This window comes from Epinephelus fuscoguttatus, linkage group LG4 (assembly GCF_011397635.1).
Source record: "Epinephelus fuscoguttatus linkage group LG4, E.fuscoguttatus.final_Chr_v1".
Classification (NCBI taxonomy): Eukaryota; Metazoa; Chordata; class Actinopteri; order Perciformes; family Serranidae; genus Epinephelus; species Epinephelus fuscoguttatus.
In genome coordinates this window covers 10,218,415-10,237,237 of record NC_064755.1, presented here as the reverse complement: position 1 = coordinate 10,237,237, position 18,823 = coordinate 10,218,415, and the positions used below count along the sequence as shown (strand labels likewise).

Here is an 18,823-nt window from a genome sequence, read left to right as displayed (position 1 = left end):
TCAGTGTGCTGTGCATTGTACTTCTGGGGATGTTTTAGTCCCCAGACTTTGCCGTGGAGTGAGCGCTCTTCACTGTGACGCTATAATTTGGAACAGACAGCTGCAGACACAATGCAGCAGCACAGAGGAGGATAAATTTTCCACCTTAAAGCCGCAAGATAGTGCTGGCAAAGAGCCATGTTGCACATTTGCAATCTGTTGTCAGCGCTGTTAGCTTGTTTACTATAATACATGAGTGCCCTGTCACTCTGAACGTGCTGCTGAGCCCTGGTTAAACTTTTAAAAACTTCACATTGAAAATAAACCAAACTGCTGAATATTTATGTTAAATGGCCAAATCTGATTTGACTGATATAATTCTGAGTTGGGTACAGCCAGCCCTTATTCACACCTGTACTTTAAGCTGTCCATTTGTGATCCATTAACTCAAGAGGTATATTAATATCACGTGTAAACAGGGCCTATTTCTGTCTGCTGTTTGGTGCTGAACTGGTTACAGTAGGTAATTGAAGCTTTTCACTAAAACATTATGAGAGTGCTGAGAGTGAACCAAAACAGTAATGTTATGGGCCGGACAGTTAAAGAAATTAGCTGAAGTTTACAATAAAGCTCTGTAAAGCTCAGGGCATAATTTAGGTCATGACTACAAGTTGTGATTTATCATGTAACATGCACTCTTGGGCATTTTTGATATAGGACATTGCACAGTGCATGTTGTAGGTACCCTTCTCTCTCACCAGCTACTTTGTTGGTTACAGTGTTGGCACAACATCTAGAAATGAAAAGATATTGTAAAACCAAATTATCCATTAATAGTGTAATATCACTCAAGTTCATGGAGGCTATACTTAAGTCTTGGCATGAAGCACTAGAGTTACATTGATGTTTCTACTCTACCGGAATTATTTCACTCAATCACAGTTCAGTCACTGTGATTGTTTGAGCTCTGACTCACCTCCCCTTTTACCTCACTATTGATCTTCCCTCACCCGCTGTTTACCTCCCCCCAACTTCCTCTCACTTTGGTGAGACCTACTTTTTATTCTTCCATTGCTGGCACTCTACCACCTCTCTGTGTCACTTCCTTTTTTATCTTCAGAAGTCTGCTAATGTCTCGTCTGTGATAGGAAGGCGCACAGAAGCCTTTATCTCTGTCATCATTTATTCATCCAACCGTCGTCCTGATCAGACGCATCCTGAGGAACACTGCCAGGCCTGTGTGGTCTTCAGTTTGCAATCCAGAAGTGATTCAGGACGAACAAATCGGCTCTCTTATGACTGATGCATGCTGTAACAAGATTCTCAGCAGACCTACAAGAATTCAAGGCCACTAAGCCTGTCTAAGCTCAGCTGTAGGTTTTTACCAGAGTTGCAGAGTGTTGGGATTTACTGAAATATCACGTAATATAGAGAGATGTATTCAGAAAGGGTCAGAGTTTCAATTCTCTGTAAGAAGCTATTTACTTTAACACAATACAGCAGTTATACAACTTCTTTCATTTATTCATTTTGTATGTGTGAATATATAGCAGTATATATAAAATATATAACAGCATTAAAAAAGTGCTGTGAAAGCACTCTGATGTTAAGTACTGAAGATCCTTGAAAAGTCATAAAATGTCCCACTAGGCCTGCAGTGTGAACACTCCCCTCCAGCGTCCACACAATGGTTTCTCGGTTGAGGCCTCATTGTGACCATTTAATTATTTCCCTAAACCTCAGTCGCATGAAAGTGAAAGAAAGTGGTATGGCAGATGTTTTTTCTTTCTTCCACTAGAGGGTGATGTTTATATTTGTCTGTTGGTTTGCGCTTCCACCAACACACAAGTTACGACCCAAATCCATACAACTTAGGCGACTAATTATAAGCAGGTTCTGAGTATGTAGTATGAGGAATGACAAAAAAGTGTACTCAAAACAGTCAGTATGCCTGCATAAAAAAACAGTTGAAGGACATAATATTTTCCCACAAGGCAATTCATAAAGGAATATGACACACAGCTGGAGGAAAAGTAAAGCTCATTGTGAATGGTAGTAAAACGGGTCCAGGAACACCTCAGAAAACAAAGGTAATGCTGATGTTTTAGGGGGGAAAATTGCTGTTTCTTTGTTTAGCTGAATTGGCAAGGCCGTGTTCAAATTGAAGTTTGATTATATATATATATATATATATATATATCTGAAGGTGGTATTATATAATTTGTAATTACATAACACTTCACTTTTTTTTTCTTTTTTTTTTAATACAAACTGCAGAAACGGTATACTGACAGTGGTGCGGACAGAACCAAAATCAGCATCTTCATTTCTGACAGAGAACAGATTACAGTTGTGTGGCATTTTCTCCATAAATGTAAGAATAGTTAAGGACTCGGCGAGGCTGATAAAATACATTTAATCAATAACATGTAAATAACAAGCCTATTAGAAGAAGTGGTAAACAGTCTGGTTGATAGTTATCTGAACATAACATTAACATGTCTTAAAGTATGTCCATAAAAAGAATAAAACAATTTTCATCCTTGGATCCCAGAGAGCTTTGTGCTTTTACTGAACTGCCATAGGCTGTGATAAGTTATGGTATGTCACAGAGCTGTCCTTGAGCATCAAACACAGCAACCACTTGAGCTCTGAAATGTCAGAGATAGATGATTGGCACACACCAGCAAAATAACTTTTTTTTTTTAAAACTTTTTGTTTACTTTGCTATAATGGCCTGTTATTGTTTGAAAATAGTTGGTGGGTGATATGTAGGACCTAATTAAAACTGAATAAAACCATAAAATGTTTTGTAAAAATGGGTACCATGGAAACAGACTACTTCTTTCCAAAATAAAGGTGTGAAACCAGGTTGCTGTATTAGTCCAAAGGACAGAGGGATGTCGTATGCTGTAAAGCCCTGTGAGGCAAATTGTGATTTGTGATATTGGGCTTTATAAATAAAATTGATTGATTGATTGATTGATTGACCCTGTTATATAAACAGTGAACTGGCAAAAGTGGAACATTTATACAGGTAATCTGATTTCATGTATATAGCACATGACGTAACATGTAAACTTAGTGTGCTTAACATTAAAAACTGATGTGCAAACCCCCACCCAAAGATAATTAGGAGCCCATAGCCACCCGAAGGACATAAACCCCACATATGCATACATACACAAAGCCAGTCAGTCAGACACACAAACACAGTAACTGATCATAAGACTGATAAAAACTAGAAACGTTTCAGTTTGCTGTTGAATGAAGATACAGTTGTGACAGAGTACCAGGCTAACTTGCAGTGCACCTTCACCAGATCTAGATCTTTATTTCTGGTGCGGTTAGATGATGACCAGCTAATAACGATCATAACAACGGAGAGGGAGGTTGTAGTCGATGAGCAGGCCAGAAGTGGTTGAAGGACAACATGTATGAAAAATGAACCTGTATTTTATGCTGAGCTAGAGTTATCAAATACTGATTTATTGACACATATCAATCTGAATATTTGAAACAGTTTCAATACCTATTTCCCATACTGTTAATACACAGGTAACAGCTGCACTTTCTTGATCTCTCTTATTGTTAATGTTTACTACAGCCTGTTGTTGTCATGATACTTGAATTTCCAACTTCAGCACAGTACCATGACGAATATAGATAATAAATACTGTTTTTGATACCACAGGGAAAATTGACATTGAGGACACACAATTTCATTTTTTATGTAACATGGCTGCAGTAAACAAGAGAGAGCAAGAAAGCACAGCTGCGGCGGTGCATCAATGCTGCAGAAAAAGAGTATTGAAATCAAGTCAAATATTTGTGATAACATTTATAAAAGGATATTTTTGACAACACTGCCACAGTCATTCTGCTTCTCTCTGCGACTAACCAAAAAAAAAACCAAAAAGATGATGTTGTCCTGTTATTTATCAACAAAGTAAAATTTTATGCCCTCTGTTAATTTTTCCTGTGGTATCAAAAAAGGTATTGAGTATTGATTAGGGGTGGGAATCATCAGTGGCCCCACGACACGATAGTATCATGATACTTAAGTCATGTTAAAACATTATTGCGGCTTTAAATGTTTTGCGATATGCGTATTGATGTGAGTATTGAGATAACATATTGCAATTTCTTACCTATTTTCAAAAGAAAAACTGTCAACAATCTGTCTTATTTAATAGGATAAAGTTGTCACTCTGTTCATCTCACTTTAGTCATTTTTATTGCAGCAAGATGTATCCGGAAAAGCGGTTTATTTTAAACTTCTAGAAGGCTGCTAAAAGTTGAATTTGTATTTGCAATATTAATGATTTACAAAAAATCAGTACTTGGTGTGTGTATTGATACAATATTGCCACACAAAATACCGCGATACCATGCTATATCAGTTTTCCCCCCACCCCTAATATTGATATTTTTCAAGGTATCAAAATTAGAAATTCCAGTATGATGACAATTCTTATTTAAGTAGAGCAGTAATATTGGTGTCTTTGTGTGTACACGTGAGGATGCCGGCTGATGTGTGTTTAATGAGCTGCGTTGTGTTTCCTCTGTTAGATGCTTAAATTGAAGGCCTTTTCTGTCTAGATGACCTAATTAGGGAGCCCCATCTCACTGGTGGACAGTATCTTATTTAAAAGAAACTGTGGATGTGGTGTTGTTGACATGAAAGCTAAATCTTTGACCTGTAACCCACATGAAACACAAATATTTTTCTATATTGTGGTTGTGCTTTGGCCACAGTCCCACAGAGTGTATCTTAGTCTGCTCAGTTATGCTCTCTTCCATGTGACACTCTAACTCTGTGTTTTGCTCTTTCCTATAGATGAACCAGGTTTACAAACATTACACATTTTCACCCCCTTAAAATTCAACTGTATTGCACTGTAACTTTTTCCTTAATTTGTGTTTGTGTGTATGTGTGTGTGTGCGCGCGCTCAGTGGTTTCAGCGAAGCCCCAGTCTCCCAAGCTGCCAAACCGTCACTCTCGACTCAGCTCCTTTGTCGAGGTGACTGCAGACGGCCTCACCAGTGAAACCAAAAAAACAGGCAAACGCAGCGGACACCTCGAGCTGCAGTGGAATGAAGACCTCACCCTGTAAGATCACTAACACACAGACAAATACACACACTGACCTTTATACCATCCTGTAGTTTATTGTTGCTAAACATGTTTGAACCATTTTATAGAACATAAAAAATCTGTTTCATCCTGCTCTGTCGTTATGCTGGAATGTTCAGCTGGTTCCACTGTAAAAAAAAAAAAAAGTTTATTAAAAGTTTATTAAAAGTGAAACTCAAATAATTTCATACAATTCCTGAGATAAAACAGATTACATCATCTACTGATGTTCAGTATTTGTGGTATTTTTAATGATGTGCGTTAGTGTGGTAACAAGTCTCAGTAGATAATGTCTTGATAATGCGTTCATATTTTTCACAGTAATGTGACACCTCAGAGTCGTCTGGATCTGAAGCTGTGGAGCTGCCACACCCTGAGGAAGGAGCTACTGGGCAGTGCCACTATAGACCTGCTGGACACACTGCGCACACACGATGGCAAGAGTAAGGACACACGCAGAGACAGATAATTAGAAAAGGTGATAGATTTCTCCAGTGTTTGAAGGGTACAGTTGGTATTTTTCAACCTGGACCCTTTCCCCCATGTTTTTGTGTCTAAGTGACTATTAGGAACAACAGTTTTTGTAAATGGGTCCAGTACTGAGCGAGAGCACTGCAAACAGAATAATTTGTAGGGATCCTTTTCACAATTGTCGAACCCTTAGAATAGTCTGAGCCTGTTAGTGGCAACAACAGGCACTTGTAGCAGACGTAAATTGACGATGTGATCATGCCCTGAATGGTTACACTGCAGCTTGTTTCACCACTGCTGACTGCAGCACTCTCGCTCAATACTGGACTGATTTCAAACACTGTTGTTTCCATTAATCATTTAGACTGAAAAATGTGGGCAAATAGGGTCCAGGTTGGAAAATACTGAACTCAGCCTTTAACATGGTACAACCGACTTAAAAGTAGTGTATTAACAAATGGAAAAGAGAACTTAACGCACACACAGAATTAGAAAAGTGAGGGAAATAAGGAAAAGGAGAAAAAACAGACAAAGTGTCCCTCCATGTCATTTATGAAAGTCTTTTCTTCTGAGGCTTTAAAGGCCACACTGAACCTGCTTCTCTCTTAAGTTTATCACCAAAAAGTTGCACGCAAATACTAAAGTTAACTTAACAGATTGTAAGAATTTTTCTTAAAACACATTACGGGGGCGTCGGTAGCTTAGTGGATAGTGCCGGCGCCCCATATATAGAGGTGACGCCTCGCTGCAGCGGTCGCGAGTTCGACTCTGGCTTGCAACCCTTTGCTGCATGTCGTCCCCCCACTCTCTCTGTCTCCCCATTTCACACTGTCCTGTATATTAAAGGCAAAAAGCCCCAAAAAATAATCTTAAAAAAAAAAAAAAAAAACCTTACGGACATTTGCCGTGGACATATTTACCTATGTATGATGACCACTTGAAGGCAAATAGCTTGTAAATATGACGTGTGATACAGTAATTCCTGACTGCTGGTTGAGGCTGATTAGGTCCTTTCTGTTTCAGTTGTCCGCCTCTGAATTTGGACACAGTTTTAGTTCTAAAGGCTACGTTGACATTATAAGCAAATGTGGTATGAATCTTATTTTTGATGGCACATGTCACAGGACACAGATCTGATATTTGAGAGTAGTGTGGACACAGAAATCTGATTTCTCCCAATCAGATTTGGGCCACTTTGATATGTGGTCCTAAATCTGATGCATATCCAATCACTGGCCATGTGAGAACAGTCATATCAGACTTCATGTGTGTGGTCTTTCCACTTCATACTTAACTGGGCAGGTGCAGATCACTCACCGTACAGTGTGAGAGTGGTCCATCGTACCTACAGAAGGGTGTTGGAGCCACACCGCTGCTGCTGTAAGCTGCCCCAGTAGCCAGCCAATAGAACCTGACTGCCAGGCTCTCTGACAGGGACAGCTTGCCTACATGCCGTGACAGCATTGTCATGAGTTGCCAATAGAGATATTGAAATGTAGCCTTGGTCATACTAAGGTTTTGGAGGAACCCTCCACATTGCAGCCTCACCACTCCCGACTTCTCCCACACCTGTCTTTTCACAGAACTACCAGCAATAACTGCTAATAGAGATTTACTTTTTGTGTTCCCTCGTCTTTTCACCTTTATGCCATTGTCCTGACAGTTTATAATCCTGAAGCCTCAATAGTCAATAAAACACATGCACATTGCTCTAAAGATATAGAGGCACACTTCCCCCAAACAGAAACACATGGCTAATTATACGCAAACCTGAATGTGATCAGTGTAGACAGGCTAGATGGATTTGGGGAAAGAATCAGAATTGAGCATTAAGCCTTGTAATGTGAAAGTCAAGCTTGAGAATTTGTTTCACAAATCTAAATGCATTGTCTAAAATGAGACAGAATTAACTTTCTCCATTATGCTTATAACCAGTAAGGTTGAACTCTAGGACAGACGCAAAAGTTATGCACCACTAAATGTATTACACAATGTCCAGCAGTGACCATATTCTGGTCTGGTTTTATCTTTGGAGTAATGAAACGCCTGATCATATCCTTCAGGAGATTCAGAACATTCACCTGACTCATCCAGGTTTCCTCTGCTGACTAACTTGGAGATATTAAAACAAATAGTGTTTTTCTAAGTAACTGCCATTGGTGACTTGCTGGAAGCTGTCTAATCCTGTGTCGGAGGAGATTGAGCAGTGTGACACATTGCCGTGATTGCATTTCCCATCATGTACCACCCACCTTAAAAGATGTGCATTACTGGGTGTTTTTTTTGAAATTGTAAAAGTTTTGATACTATATACTGCCACATTTGAGTTGCACTTCTTATACTGATCTATATTTTACTTGAATCAAATACAGTTACAATATTTGTGATATTCGTATTATTCTGATCATAGAATAATTTAAGTCTAGATAAGCATTCAGTGCTATCTTTTAGCACCTTCCTGTTGTTGTTGCTGTGGAACAATTTAGACAGCAGTCAGTGAGACAGTTTTAACTTCTTGACACTAAAGTGGCACTTCTGCTTCTGAAACCACTATGAAGAAAAGCACAACACCATTATTCATAAAGATCGAATGTTACTCAGCTCTGTTGGCTAGTCTTTGCTCATTTAATACCTCGTCTGGTCACAAAAGTCTCAGCAGGGTGGCCCTCCGCTGTTATTGCCAGGGAAGATAATACACTATGGGTTCACACAGTTTCCTCATTTTAGAGCAATAGCAGAGGATGTCAGATTTCCTCGCTTTCATCTCTCCTCACTCCCCCTCCCTCCAGCTCCAGCTTCTCCCTCTCTCCTCCACCTTTGTCCTCTACCTTCTCAACCACTCATCCTCTTTCTCTGTCGTTCTTCCTCCCCCCTCTAGTGGAGAACGTCCAGCTGAGTCTGGTGCTGCAGACGGAGAACAAAGGCTCGGTTGTAGCGGGAGGCGAGCTCAACGTCTGTCTCGACGGCATGGTTGTTGATCTGGGCACGCTGCCGAATGGCAGCACGGCAGCAGACAGTGAGTCCCGCCTTTACCACACACACACACACACACACACACACATACATGCACACACACTCACACAGAAGTGAAGGTAATAACACAGAAATGCACAGAGAAGCACCAAGAGAGGTGATCACACTGAGGCCATGTTCATACACACGTATCACTGCTATCGTGTGAAAAACTCCAGAGTGCGATATTCATGTTTGATGGAAAATAAACCTTTTTAAAGAAGTGATAAAAGATAATGGTTATTTTATACTGTGGGGAATTTAGGAAGAGGATATAGAGCAGACAATAAGATTTAACCCCCATTTCAATGTAAAAACACGCGAGAGTGCCATAAACAGCACTCTAATATTTAAAAAAAATAAATAAATAAAGAACTGTGAATATATTACATAGAAGTTTAGAAAACTTTCATCAAATAAAATTGAATCCATAAAACATACAAACCTCTACAACCTTTAAACATTAAAATGGAGGGTGAAGTTGACACCAGGAACGGTTTCTTGGCATTTTGGAAATACGAGGTTTTTACTTGTCAGCGAAGATATATTGAAGAGAACACACACACACACACCGTGTTACCACAGAAATCCAGACAGCTTATTAGTGCAGAATACACCTCAATATTAAGCAGCTTCTCCTCCTCTCACTCTTTCCCTCCCTGTCTTTCTCAAATATTGCCAACACACAGAGACACACAGACACACAGACACACACACACACACACACACACACACACACACACACACACACACACACAAACATCGATTTGTTTGTACAGTAGGATGTTCGTGTGTCTCCACCCTTGTAATGGGTGTTTTCCCGTCTTGGAAAAAGCCAGAGGCTTTACATTGTGTAAATCACAACTTTCCAAATCTACTCGTGCCCACATGGCTTTGAATTAATGGTGTTTGCGCCAATACACACATTTTGGTCTTTGTAGTGGTGAAATCTGGGTTTTGAGTCTTGTTAGTGTGTTGTATAAGTGGTCACAGAGTTGTGCAATTGTACAGTTGCATGGCAGAATATTGTTATTATATGATCACTTAAAGTTGGGTTGTTTATAACATTATTATTTATTAAAGTAAACTAAAGATTTGATAAATAGTGAGGCCTTCCCAAACCGCTCCTCCTCCAGTCTGCATGTTGAAGTATCCTTGGGCAAGATACTGAACCCCAAATTGAAAATGTGTGAGTGTGTGTGAATGTTTAAACTAAGTAGCAGGTGGCCACCAGTGGGTGAATGTGTGTGTGAATGTGACATGAAGTGTAAAAGCGTTTTGAGTGGTGGAAAGATTAGAAAGACGCAATACAAGTACAATCCATTCACCATTTTACAATACCCATTACAACATTTGAGGTGATACTTAACTTTTTGCATTATTATCTTGAAAAGTTCCTTCATGTTTTTAATAAAATGTAAGTGAAAACATTGTTAGCCCTCGTACAGTATCCCTGGCCATGCAAGTTCCTCATATACATCTTGCTGATGAATGTTTCTCGTGTCACCATCATTGCAGCATGTCACAACAAGGGATGTTCCTAACTACTAATCTCCCTGACATTTAGAAGTTTAAACTTTCTTACTGAAAGTAGGAAGGCAGGCACAAAATTAAGAGGAATTCAGTCTGTAAGGTTAGACATTGCCCGAAAAAATACTACATATCTTAAAAAATCCACTTGAAAACTGTTTGTGGCATTTTTCAGTGACAAAATTGTACCTTGAATGTCACTGACATATGTGGCACTTTGCACCATGTGTTCAGAACACTGCACATTTACGAAACAGGACAGCAACTCACAAAATAAACGTTAACAAATAACATTTATTTACCAAGTATTTTATGTCCTGACTCCATTTTAAAACACACACACACATATATGTAGACGGACACATGTGCCTCCAAGAGCACCTCTCCTGTTCAGCCCAGTGATAAGACATCCAGCCAGTGCGAGTGTTTGTGAGATGCGGACATACTTTCCATGTTGAATGTCAGCTGCTAGCTGAGGACTCATACCAGTCACGCGATGCGCAGGCGGTTCCATTCCAGAGAGGGAGAGAAAGAGAAAGAAAGAGAGACGTTAATGATCAGAGCTGTTAGTTTCACAGGCAGATACAAACTCCTCCTGCTTTCCTCTGGGTATCACATTGTATTTTGGTTACGACCAGCAAGGCTTACAACATTTACTTGACTAGTTGAATATATATATATATATATATATATATATATATATATATATATATATATATATATATATATATGCTGTGATCTAAAAACCTAATGTGCAGTTCTTCTGTTATTGTTGAGGATGCACAGTCCACCACTGAAACCCAGCAACTAGGTGGTCTTATAGGTGGATTAATACTTGTGCGTTAGAGGGTTACAGTGTAGCTACTCCAAAGGCTTTGCCATAGCTTACATACACCTCCTGCCCCTGTGGTGAGCTGTGGGATGAGCTTAGCGTCATCACTGACCAATGCTTACAGCTTGTCCACTTTGATTTCCAGGTAACGGGGACAGCTCTGGGCATCATGTTCATTACCTATGAAAGAGCAAGTTGAGTCGATCTTTCAGGTCTGTCAGACAAAGACGTGTGGCATTTTTGTCAGTCGATCCCCGAGGGCATCTTTTTACTCAGTGAGTTACAGAGGAGAGCCTGATTAATACATGGACATGGAGAAGTTTTTTGTCGGTTTCAGCTGATACAGGTATCTGAATATCAACACACATTTTGGCTAATAGGTAATTACAGTACAGAAATGCCCAAGATATGTCTGAGGTAATAATTTTCGAAAGTGTTGATATTAAAAGCTTATATCAGCCAAGATATGGTCATTACATTTTTATTCTAAAGATATATTACACAGTTTTGTAAAAAGCAATGTACAGACTAATACAGATGTAAGTACTCTATTCTCTGCCTGTATTTTCTTATTTTCTTCTTTTTTTTGCTGTGTTCTGGGTACTCTTTGGCACAGCACATAGGTGAGGTTGGGTTTTAATAAATTGGTAGTGACCAGGTGCCAGACTATATGCAGCACGCATCCAAGAGAAAGCTACAGAGATTGTGGACACGGTGTCAAGAAAAGACAAAACTCAAATCGAGCAAAGCGAAACGCAAAGCCAACAAAGCTTGTTTCAAAACAAGTTTGAATCTGGGATTGCCTTTTGCTTTTGGTGGTGAAACTGTTTACAAACAGTCACTAACAAGTTCTGCATGGTATACCTTTAATAATGATATTGTTATCAGTCTCAGAAATAAGGCTGAAATACAGAGTGACCATTGGAGAACTCAGATTATATTAATATCCTCATTTAAATACTTCAGCAAAAGTCATTCATATATTTTTGTCTAGACAGAACCACTGTGCCTGCTTGTGTTGTGGCATCAGCTGTAAAGCCCTCTCAGACCTGTAATTGATCCAGAAAGCATCAGCTGGGTTCTTGTCAGTCTCAATAAATTTCCTTTTAGTGGCCCCATTTCAACTCAAGCCTGGCAACAGCTCTGCATGCTCTCCCTCCACAGAATATGTCTGGTCTCTGCTGTGACACACCTCTGCCTGTGGGCTGTTGTCACCAGGAAAAATGAGATGTGTCATGGAGCAGACTCAAATTAAAGTCTGATTGCACTTTTGCTATTTTAACCCCGAGACAGTGCAACACAGTTCCTTTAAATTTTGAGTCAGCAGAACGCAGTTACTTCTAAAATAGTCCCACTTTTACTCCAGGGTTTCTCTATGGATCTGTGATATATTTCCGTTACATTCATTATTAACTTTGCAAACTGCTTTTACCTGCCTTAATTGTAAAACAGTAGAGTGGAATAGCTAAAGATAACTGTCCTCAAATGTTTGAATTATTCAGCCTACATGCCTGCAGCTATTTAAACTGTAGCTTTAGTCTCTCTGCTGCACTGTGTGAAACCTTACAGCAGTAACATGCAGTTTGCTTAGGGTAAGCCTATATGTGTATTTTTTTTTTTCAGCAAAGTCTGGGTGTCAGTGGAGAGTTTTGAGTATGTTTCATAGTGGGTCAGAAGCTTTTCTGTCCTGCCAAGAATATTGTACATGTAACTTAAGGGTACGTGTGTAGGATTAAGGGGCATATTGGTAGAAATGTAACATAATATACATAACTATGTATATTATGTTACATAATATACATAGTCATGTATATTATGTAACATTTCTGCCAATATAACATAATATACATAACTATGTAAGCATTAGTGTGTAGTCACCTAAAACTTAGAATTGTTGTGTTTTTGTTACCTAAGAATAAGCCATTAATATCTGCATACAGAGCTTGTCCATGAAGTGATGTTTCAAATGGACAAACCAAACACTGGCTCCTGATAGGGCCATTGGTGTTGTTGGTTTCACGTCAACAGCTGTTGTTCTCTTACATGCTTTGCGCCAGTGGCAGCTGCTGGTCTTTCAAACAGGGGGAGCTCTCTTTAAGTTTACATCATAAAATTTGTCATATTGTAGCAAGGCAGTAACTTATAAAAGGAACATTTCATTTAAGCCGTTTTTCAACCACACTCATGCCATAGAACCACAGCAAAACACACCTCAAAGATTTTCAGATGAGCTATATCACTTATGGAAATAAGGAACTCTGGACGGCACACTGTCAGAAGACTACTCGCAAATATCCCCGCGTGAGACTGAGCTCGAAATGCATCAATGCTGGTCTGTATTTCTGAATCGCTGTCAATCACAAAGGGACTCTGCCTTTTAGACAGTTCCTCCAATCGTCATGCATACACCGAGTGTCCTCTCCCGCCTACTGCTCCTTTAGGTCCCAGGGAAGCTGAGCCTCCCTGGAAGTGACGATTTTGTCGCATTTATCCAATGACTGTCTTGCTTTGCTGCATGAAAAAACCTGCTCAGTGCTGTCTCATAGGAATGCTTGGAGGCTCCGCGTCCACCGCGCTGACACGAGAATGTATGACAGGGAGGTCGCATTTGAAAACTGGTGATAAACAGCTGACGTCTGAATATCATTGTCATGATGTTAAACTCGTCCTAGCGCACCTTTAATGCAATGTAAATTCTTATTTTAATGTAAATTCAATGGTGCATATTTGACCATTTCTTCTATGAAATTTTAGAGGAAGTTCAGCCTCCCTTGTTGTCTCAGAGCAATTGCCCCTGCTTTGCACATGGAAGAAGTTCCAGTGGGTTGCAATCTGTCACCTCACAGCTAGATGCCACTAAATCCTACACAGTAGACATGTGATCCGAGCACAAAATATTGACAATGTACAGCTGCACGACTGTCAGGCTTCACCAACCTGTGTTCACTGAACTCTAACACAGAGATAAGACAACGCTGAATATTCATATGCATGTGTTTCTATTCCCAGACCAATATAAAATCATCTCATAGTTCTTAGAAGAAGGATTTCAAACCCTCCAGACTTATTGACTCTGGGTCAACAGTACTTTCCGCTTCCAGGCACTATGCTAACATTTTACTTTCCTTTATGGTTTGGAAGCAAAGACTAGGTGTCTTTTAATAAAAACAGTTACACAGCTGTGTGTGCGTGTGTGTTACACAGAGATGACATGGATGCATGGATCTGGCTGTGGTTTTAATAGCAGCTTAATCAGAATCAGAATCCCAGTTTATTGCCAAGTAGGTCCTCATATGTGAAAACCTATTTGGCAATAAAGCAGATTCTGACTCTGATTAAGCTGCTCTTGAAATCATAGCTGGGTCCATGCATCTGTCTCCTCCCTGTGTAATACACACACACACACACACACACACACACACACACACACACACACACAAGGCTTTTCATAGAGCGCCACACAGAGCCCACAGTGTATTCTGCTGAATGAACACAGGGTAAGCAGTAAGGGCCAAGGCCTGCCGCAGCATGGGCTCTATAAATGTGTCTCTTTGTGACTGTTTAGATGTGAGAAAAGGTTAAGAGGAGGTGTATTATAGGTGGTGTGTGTGTGTGTGTGTGTGTGGATGTGTGTGTTTGCATGTAGGCTACCACAAGGCCAGCAAGATGAAAAAATTCCTGTTAAGGGGGGACTCTCTGCAGGTCCTCACAGGAGGCTGTGGTTTGGATTTAGATTAAGGTTAGCAAAGATACAGAGTTTTTTATTGATGTGCCTGCTGGTAAAATACAAATGTATTTAAGTGCTGAGAACACAGCCACAGACGAGGGATTCACCTTCACAATCCTTTACGATATTGGAATCATTATTTTTGTGCCTCCGTGCCGACGATAGCTGTGGCAAGAGGCAATATGTTTTCAGGTTGTGCAGACGTATGTACGTCCATCCCATTCTCATGAATGCAATGTCTCAAGAACGCCTTGAGGAAATGTCTTCAAATTTGGCACAAAGATCCATGTACACGAAAGGATGACCTGATTAGAATTTGGTGATTGGAGGTCACTGTGACCTCACAAAACATGTTTTTGGCCATAACTTAAAAATACGCTAATTATGACTGAATGTCACAGAAATGCCTAATAGGAGAAGATGACAAAGTGACGACATTTTATATCTAAAAGTTCAAAGGTCAACTTAAATGTGACATCATTACTTTAGCCATGTGGCCATTACTTAATGTCACATCTCAGGAACAGAAGGGGAAACATTTGGTCTGATACTGAACTGGTGACACTAATCTTGGGCACCGACCTTGAAACTGATCTTCTATGCTGCTGGGGGGAGACGTGTTAGAACTGTCCATGTTTTCACCAAAATGGATGCAAACTTCAACTTGACTTATTTGTGGAGGCATTCAACCACAAGGCCATAATTCCAGTTAAAGTAATTTTTTTAAATTAAATTTTAATCAAACATATGCTTAAATGCATTTTAGCCAAGCTTTGTATTTGAGTTGTGGACTTTGTGTGATTCTAAATTTTAATTTTAATTTTCACTGCAAATATGCATTGATTCCAAATATCAGTTATTGGCCTCCGAGATTACTAATAATCGTTATTGAAATCAGCCTGGAAAAAACATTGGTCAGTCCCCACCACAGACACTCCAAGGATTTTGGTGACTAACTTTTTTTGCCCATTGCTGCAAATTAGTATTGTAGCACGATTATCACTTGATGGATAATTTCAGCAAAGAAAATAAAGAGGAACTATTTCTTTAAGAGTAAATAAAAGGCTGTGACAGAAGAGAATGAATAAAGTAAATGGGATGTACCCAAAATGCAGCTAAGCAAACATGTGTGCAGGTCAATGGTTAAAAAACTCTGCACAAAAATTCTACACACACACACACACACACACACATAATCACAGACATCAGGAGTGCTTTTGTCTAATTTGTTTCTGAGAATTGCATAATTGAGCCTCATTGCTTGCAGCTCAGTAGTACAATCGCCTCCTGTGATCCCAAAGCGGTGTGCATGGTAGCTGGGGGGGGGTTTCCTCTCCTGGTTTGCAAGGGCAGGGATGACAGAGGTCATGTGTGTGTGTTTACGTGTGTGTTTTTTGGGGGAGGAGAGGTTGGTGAACAGAGGGCTGAAGTGTGTGCCCTCTACAACCAGGGTTTCAAGTTGAGGCACTTGTCTCTGTACGTGTGTGTTTAATGGTCTCAGGAGTGCAGACGCAGGCGTGTGTTTCTGAGCTTGTGTGTTCATTGTGTGTTTGTGGGTGTGTATGTACATGTGTTTTGCATTCTGCAGTGTGTGTGCAGGCATATGTGGGCTGCCTGAATATATAAAATGTATAAAGGTGGAAGTGTGTTGCCTTCTGGTGGTGTTAAGGAGCTCTGTGTTCTCGCTCTGAACGCACCTCTGTTAGTTTGGAGTTTTACTCATTTCCCCTGGCAGCTTTTCTGACACATGCACGCACACATACACACTCACACACATACTCCTAGCGGGCTTCATAAACAAACCCTTGTATTGAAAGATGGGGAGAAACAGAAGCCAGAGCAGAAAGATTTCAACTCTGGGACTATTGGAACACTTTGTAAATGTTAGATGCTTACACACAACTTCCCATCACGCAGAAGCAGAGGCCAAATGTACACTGCAGCACAGACACACTCATTCATTGGTGTGTCTGTGTTGCTAGTCTAATCCTCATCATCGCGGACACATCGTGCTAGACTTATAATAAGGCCTGTTAATGTACAAAGAGTTGTAACTTGCTGACTGTAACACCGAAATACTACCAAGGACAGTGATACTGTGGAATGAAAAAGGTAAAACATCGTTTTCATTTTCTTGTTAAACATTATTTAAACCGGCAGCATACTGGCTGTAAACTACGAGTGGAAGAAATTGATACAGTCCTCTATCATGGTATAGGTAATTTTATATCACAAAATGTAAATATTGTGATATAGTAAATGTCCACAAAATCAACTGAGAAATGGTTTATGGTTACAATACCAAGACCAATATAACAGATTTTTTCTCAGCCAGAAAATAAAAGTAATTTCACCACATTGATGCAAAAGTCCTAAAATAATCCATTATGGCCATAAAGCTCTCCTGCTAACTCAAGAACACCTTAAGGTAATTTCTTCAAATTTGGCACAAACGTCCACATGGACTGAAAGATGAACTGATTAGAATTTGGTGGTCAAAAGTCACTCTGACCTCACAAATCATGTCTTCAAGAATTCATAAGCTAATTACGACAACATGCATATCTAATAGGATAAAATGATGAAGTGATGACATTTTATATTCAACAGGTCAAAGGTCAACTTCATTGTGACATCATAATGTTCTGCAAAAACACTTTTCTGGCCATTGCTCAATGTCCTAACTCAGGAACAGAGGGAGAGACATTTGGTCTAATACTAAATTGGTGACACTAATCTTGGATGTCTACATTGAAACTGTGCTGATTGTATAGATCTTTTCTGCTGCTGGGTTAAAGATATGTGAAATATCCATGTTTTAGAATTTTTTGCTTTTTTGGAGTATTACCCAAATTTAAAGCATTGTCTGTTGTCATGGCTCCATGGCTCCATATAAGTCTGGACAAACATGGATGAAAACTGCAACTGCATCTCGCCTGGTTCTTGGAGGCATACAACCACTAGGCGGTAGTTATTGTCTAATGGTATAAAAACATGTCTAATTCAGGTCAAAACCCACACCAAAGTTTATTGAGGCTCTGCTAATCTGATTTCTCTCTGGAGGTGCTCAGCAACACATATTCAGGCTGTTGCACCAATTATGTGAGTTTTAATGTAGCTTAGTTTGAAAATAGTATGCGAGTTATGCTTGTATCATAGTTGCGCCATACAAGTTGGTCACAACAAAGCATAGAGTTAAGATTAGTCAGGAATTTACCTTCCCCAAGTTGATTATGTTCCAGTTCAACAAATTGGAAAACCAGTATGTTGTTAGCCATACCAGTTCAAGCCAGGTTAGCCATTGTTAGCATTACCAGTTGATAACAATGTATTATGCTGTCCTTTGCGCATACAAACACTATAGCAACATGTCTACAGATAAAAGTTGGACAGGACTGTGGAGATAACTGTTTTAATTAGACACATTTAAGACAGACGTGCTAATAAACAGAATATTACTACTGCTGTCACAACTGTTGATGCGCGGCGCAGCCATATTGGATTTTGAGGTCGGGGTTTGTGAGGTTCACCCGACTTTCTGAGTTGGATATCCGACATCAGGGGGCGCTCCATTTGAGATTTCTGACTGGGAACTTTGAAATTCTGACTTCTCATTGCAAATGGAATGCACCATAAATGGCTGTTTTTTGTTAATAGAGTCTGGTGGCTTTGATATAACAGCTTGACTTCTTTGTCGAAAATGGCTGTATGGCAGCAAGTTCAAACTGTGAAAATATTCTAAATATAGCATACACTGAATCTGATATTGTTTTTTTTTCCTGATGGGCCTTTTTTAGGTGGCTAAAATTAATTAATTAAGGCATCGTTTGATTTTATGTACATGATGTGAGGATTTTCTACATTTGGTCCATTAGTAAAGAACAGGTTAAACATTCTGTGGTTCTGGCTTCTCAAATGTGAGTGTTTGCTTCTTTTATATAATTGAATATCTTTGGGTTTTGGACCGTTAGTCAGACAAACAAAATAGTTTGGACTCTTACATTTTCAACATCTTAATGGCAAAATAATGAATTGATTCATCAAATAGTTAATCAACCAAAACTACCGAAAATAATGATTACTTGCGGTATAAATGTCAGGTGTTCCCTTTTATAGCATTCATTTACAGATGTCT

At 39.5% G+C, this 18,823-nt stretch overlaps 1 protein-coding gene across 2 annotated transcripts in view; it reads left to right on the top strand.

Moving 5' to 3' along the window:
* wwp2 (WW domain containing E3 ubiquitin protein ligase 2) overlaps positions 1–18,823 on the top strand; it is a 70,777-nt gene that overhangs the window by 5,666 nt on the left and 46,288 nt on the right. For both annotated transcript variants that reach the window (XM_049574883.1, XM_049574882.1), the window contains exons 3-5: positions 4,936–5,092; positions 5,438–5,559; positions 8,466–8,603. In XM_049574883.1, coding sequence (XP_049430840.1) covers positions 4,936–5,092; positions 5,438–5,559; positions 8,466–8,603 — 417 coding nt within the window. The remainder of the gene's footprint in view (positions 1–4,935; positions 5,093–5,437; positions 5,560–8,465; positions 8,604–18,823) is intronic.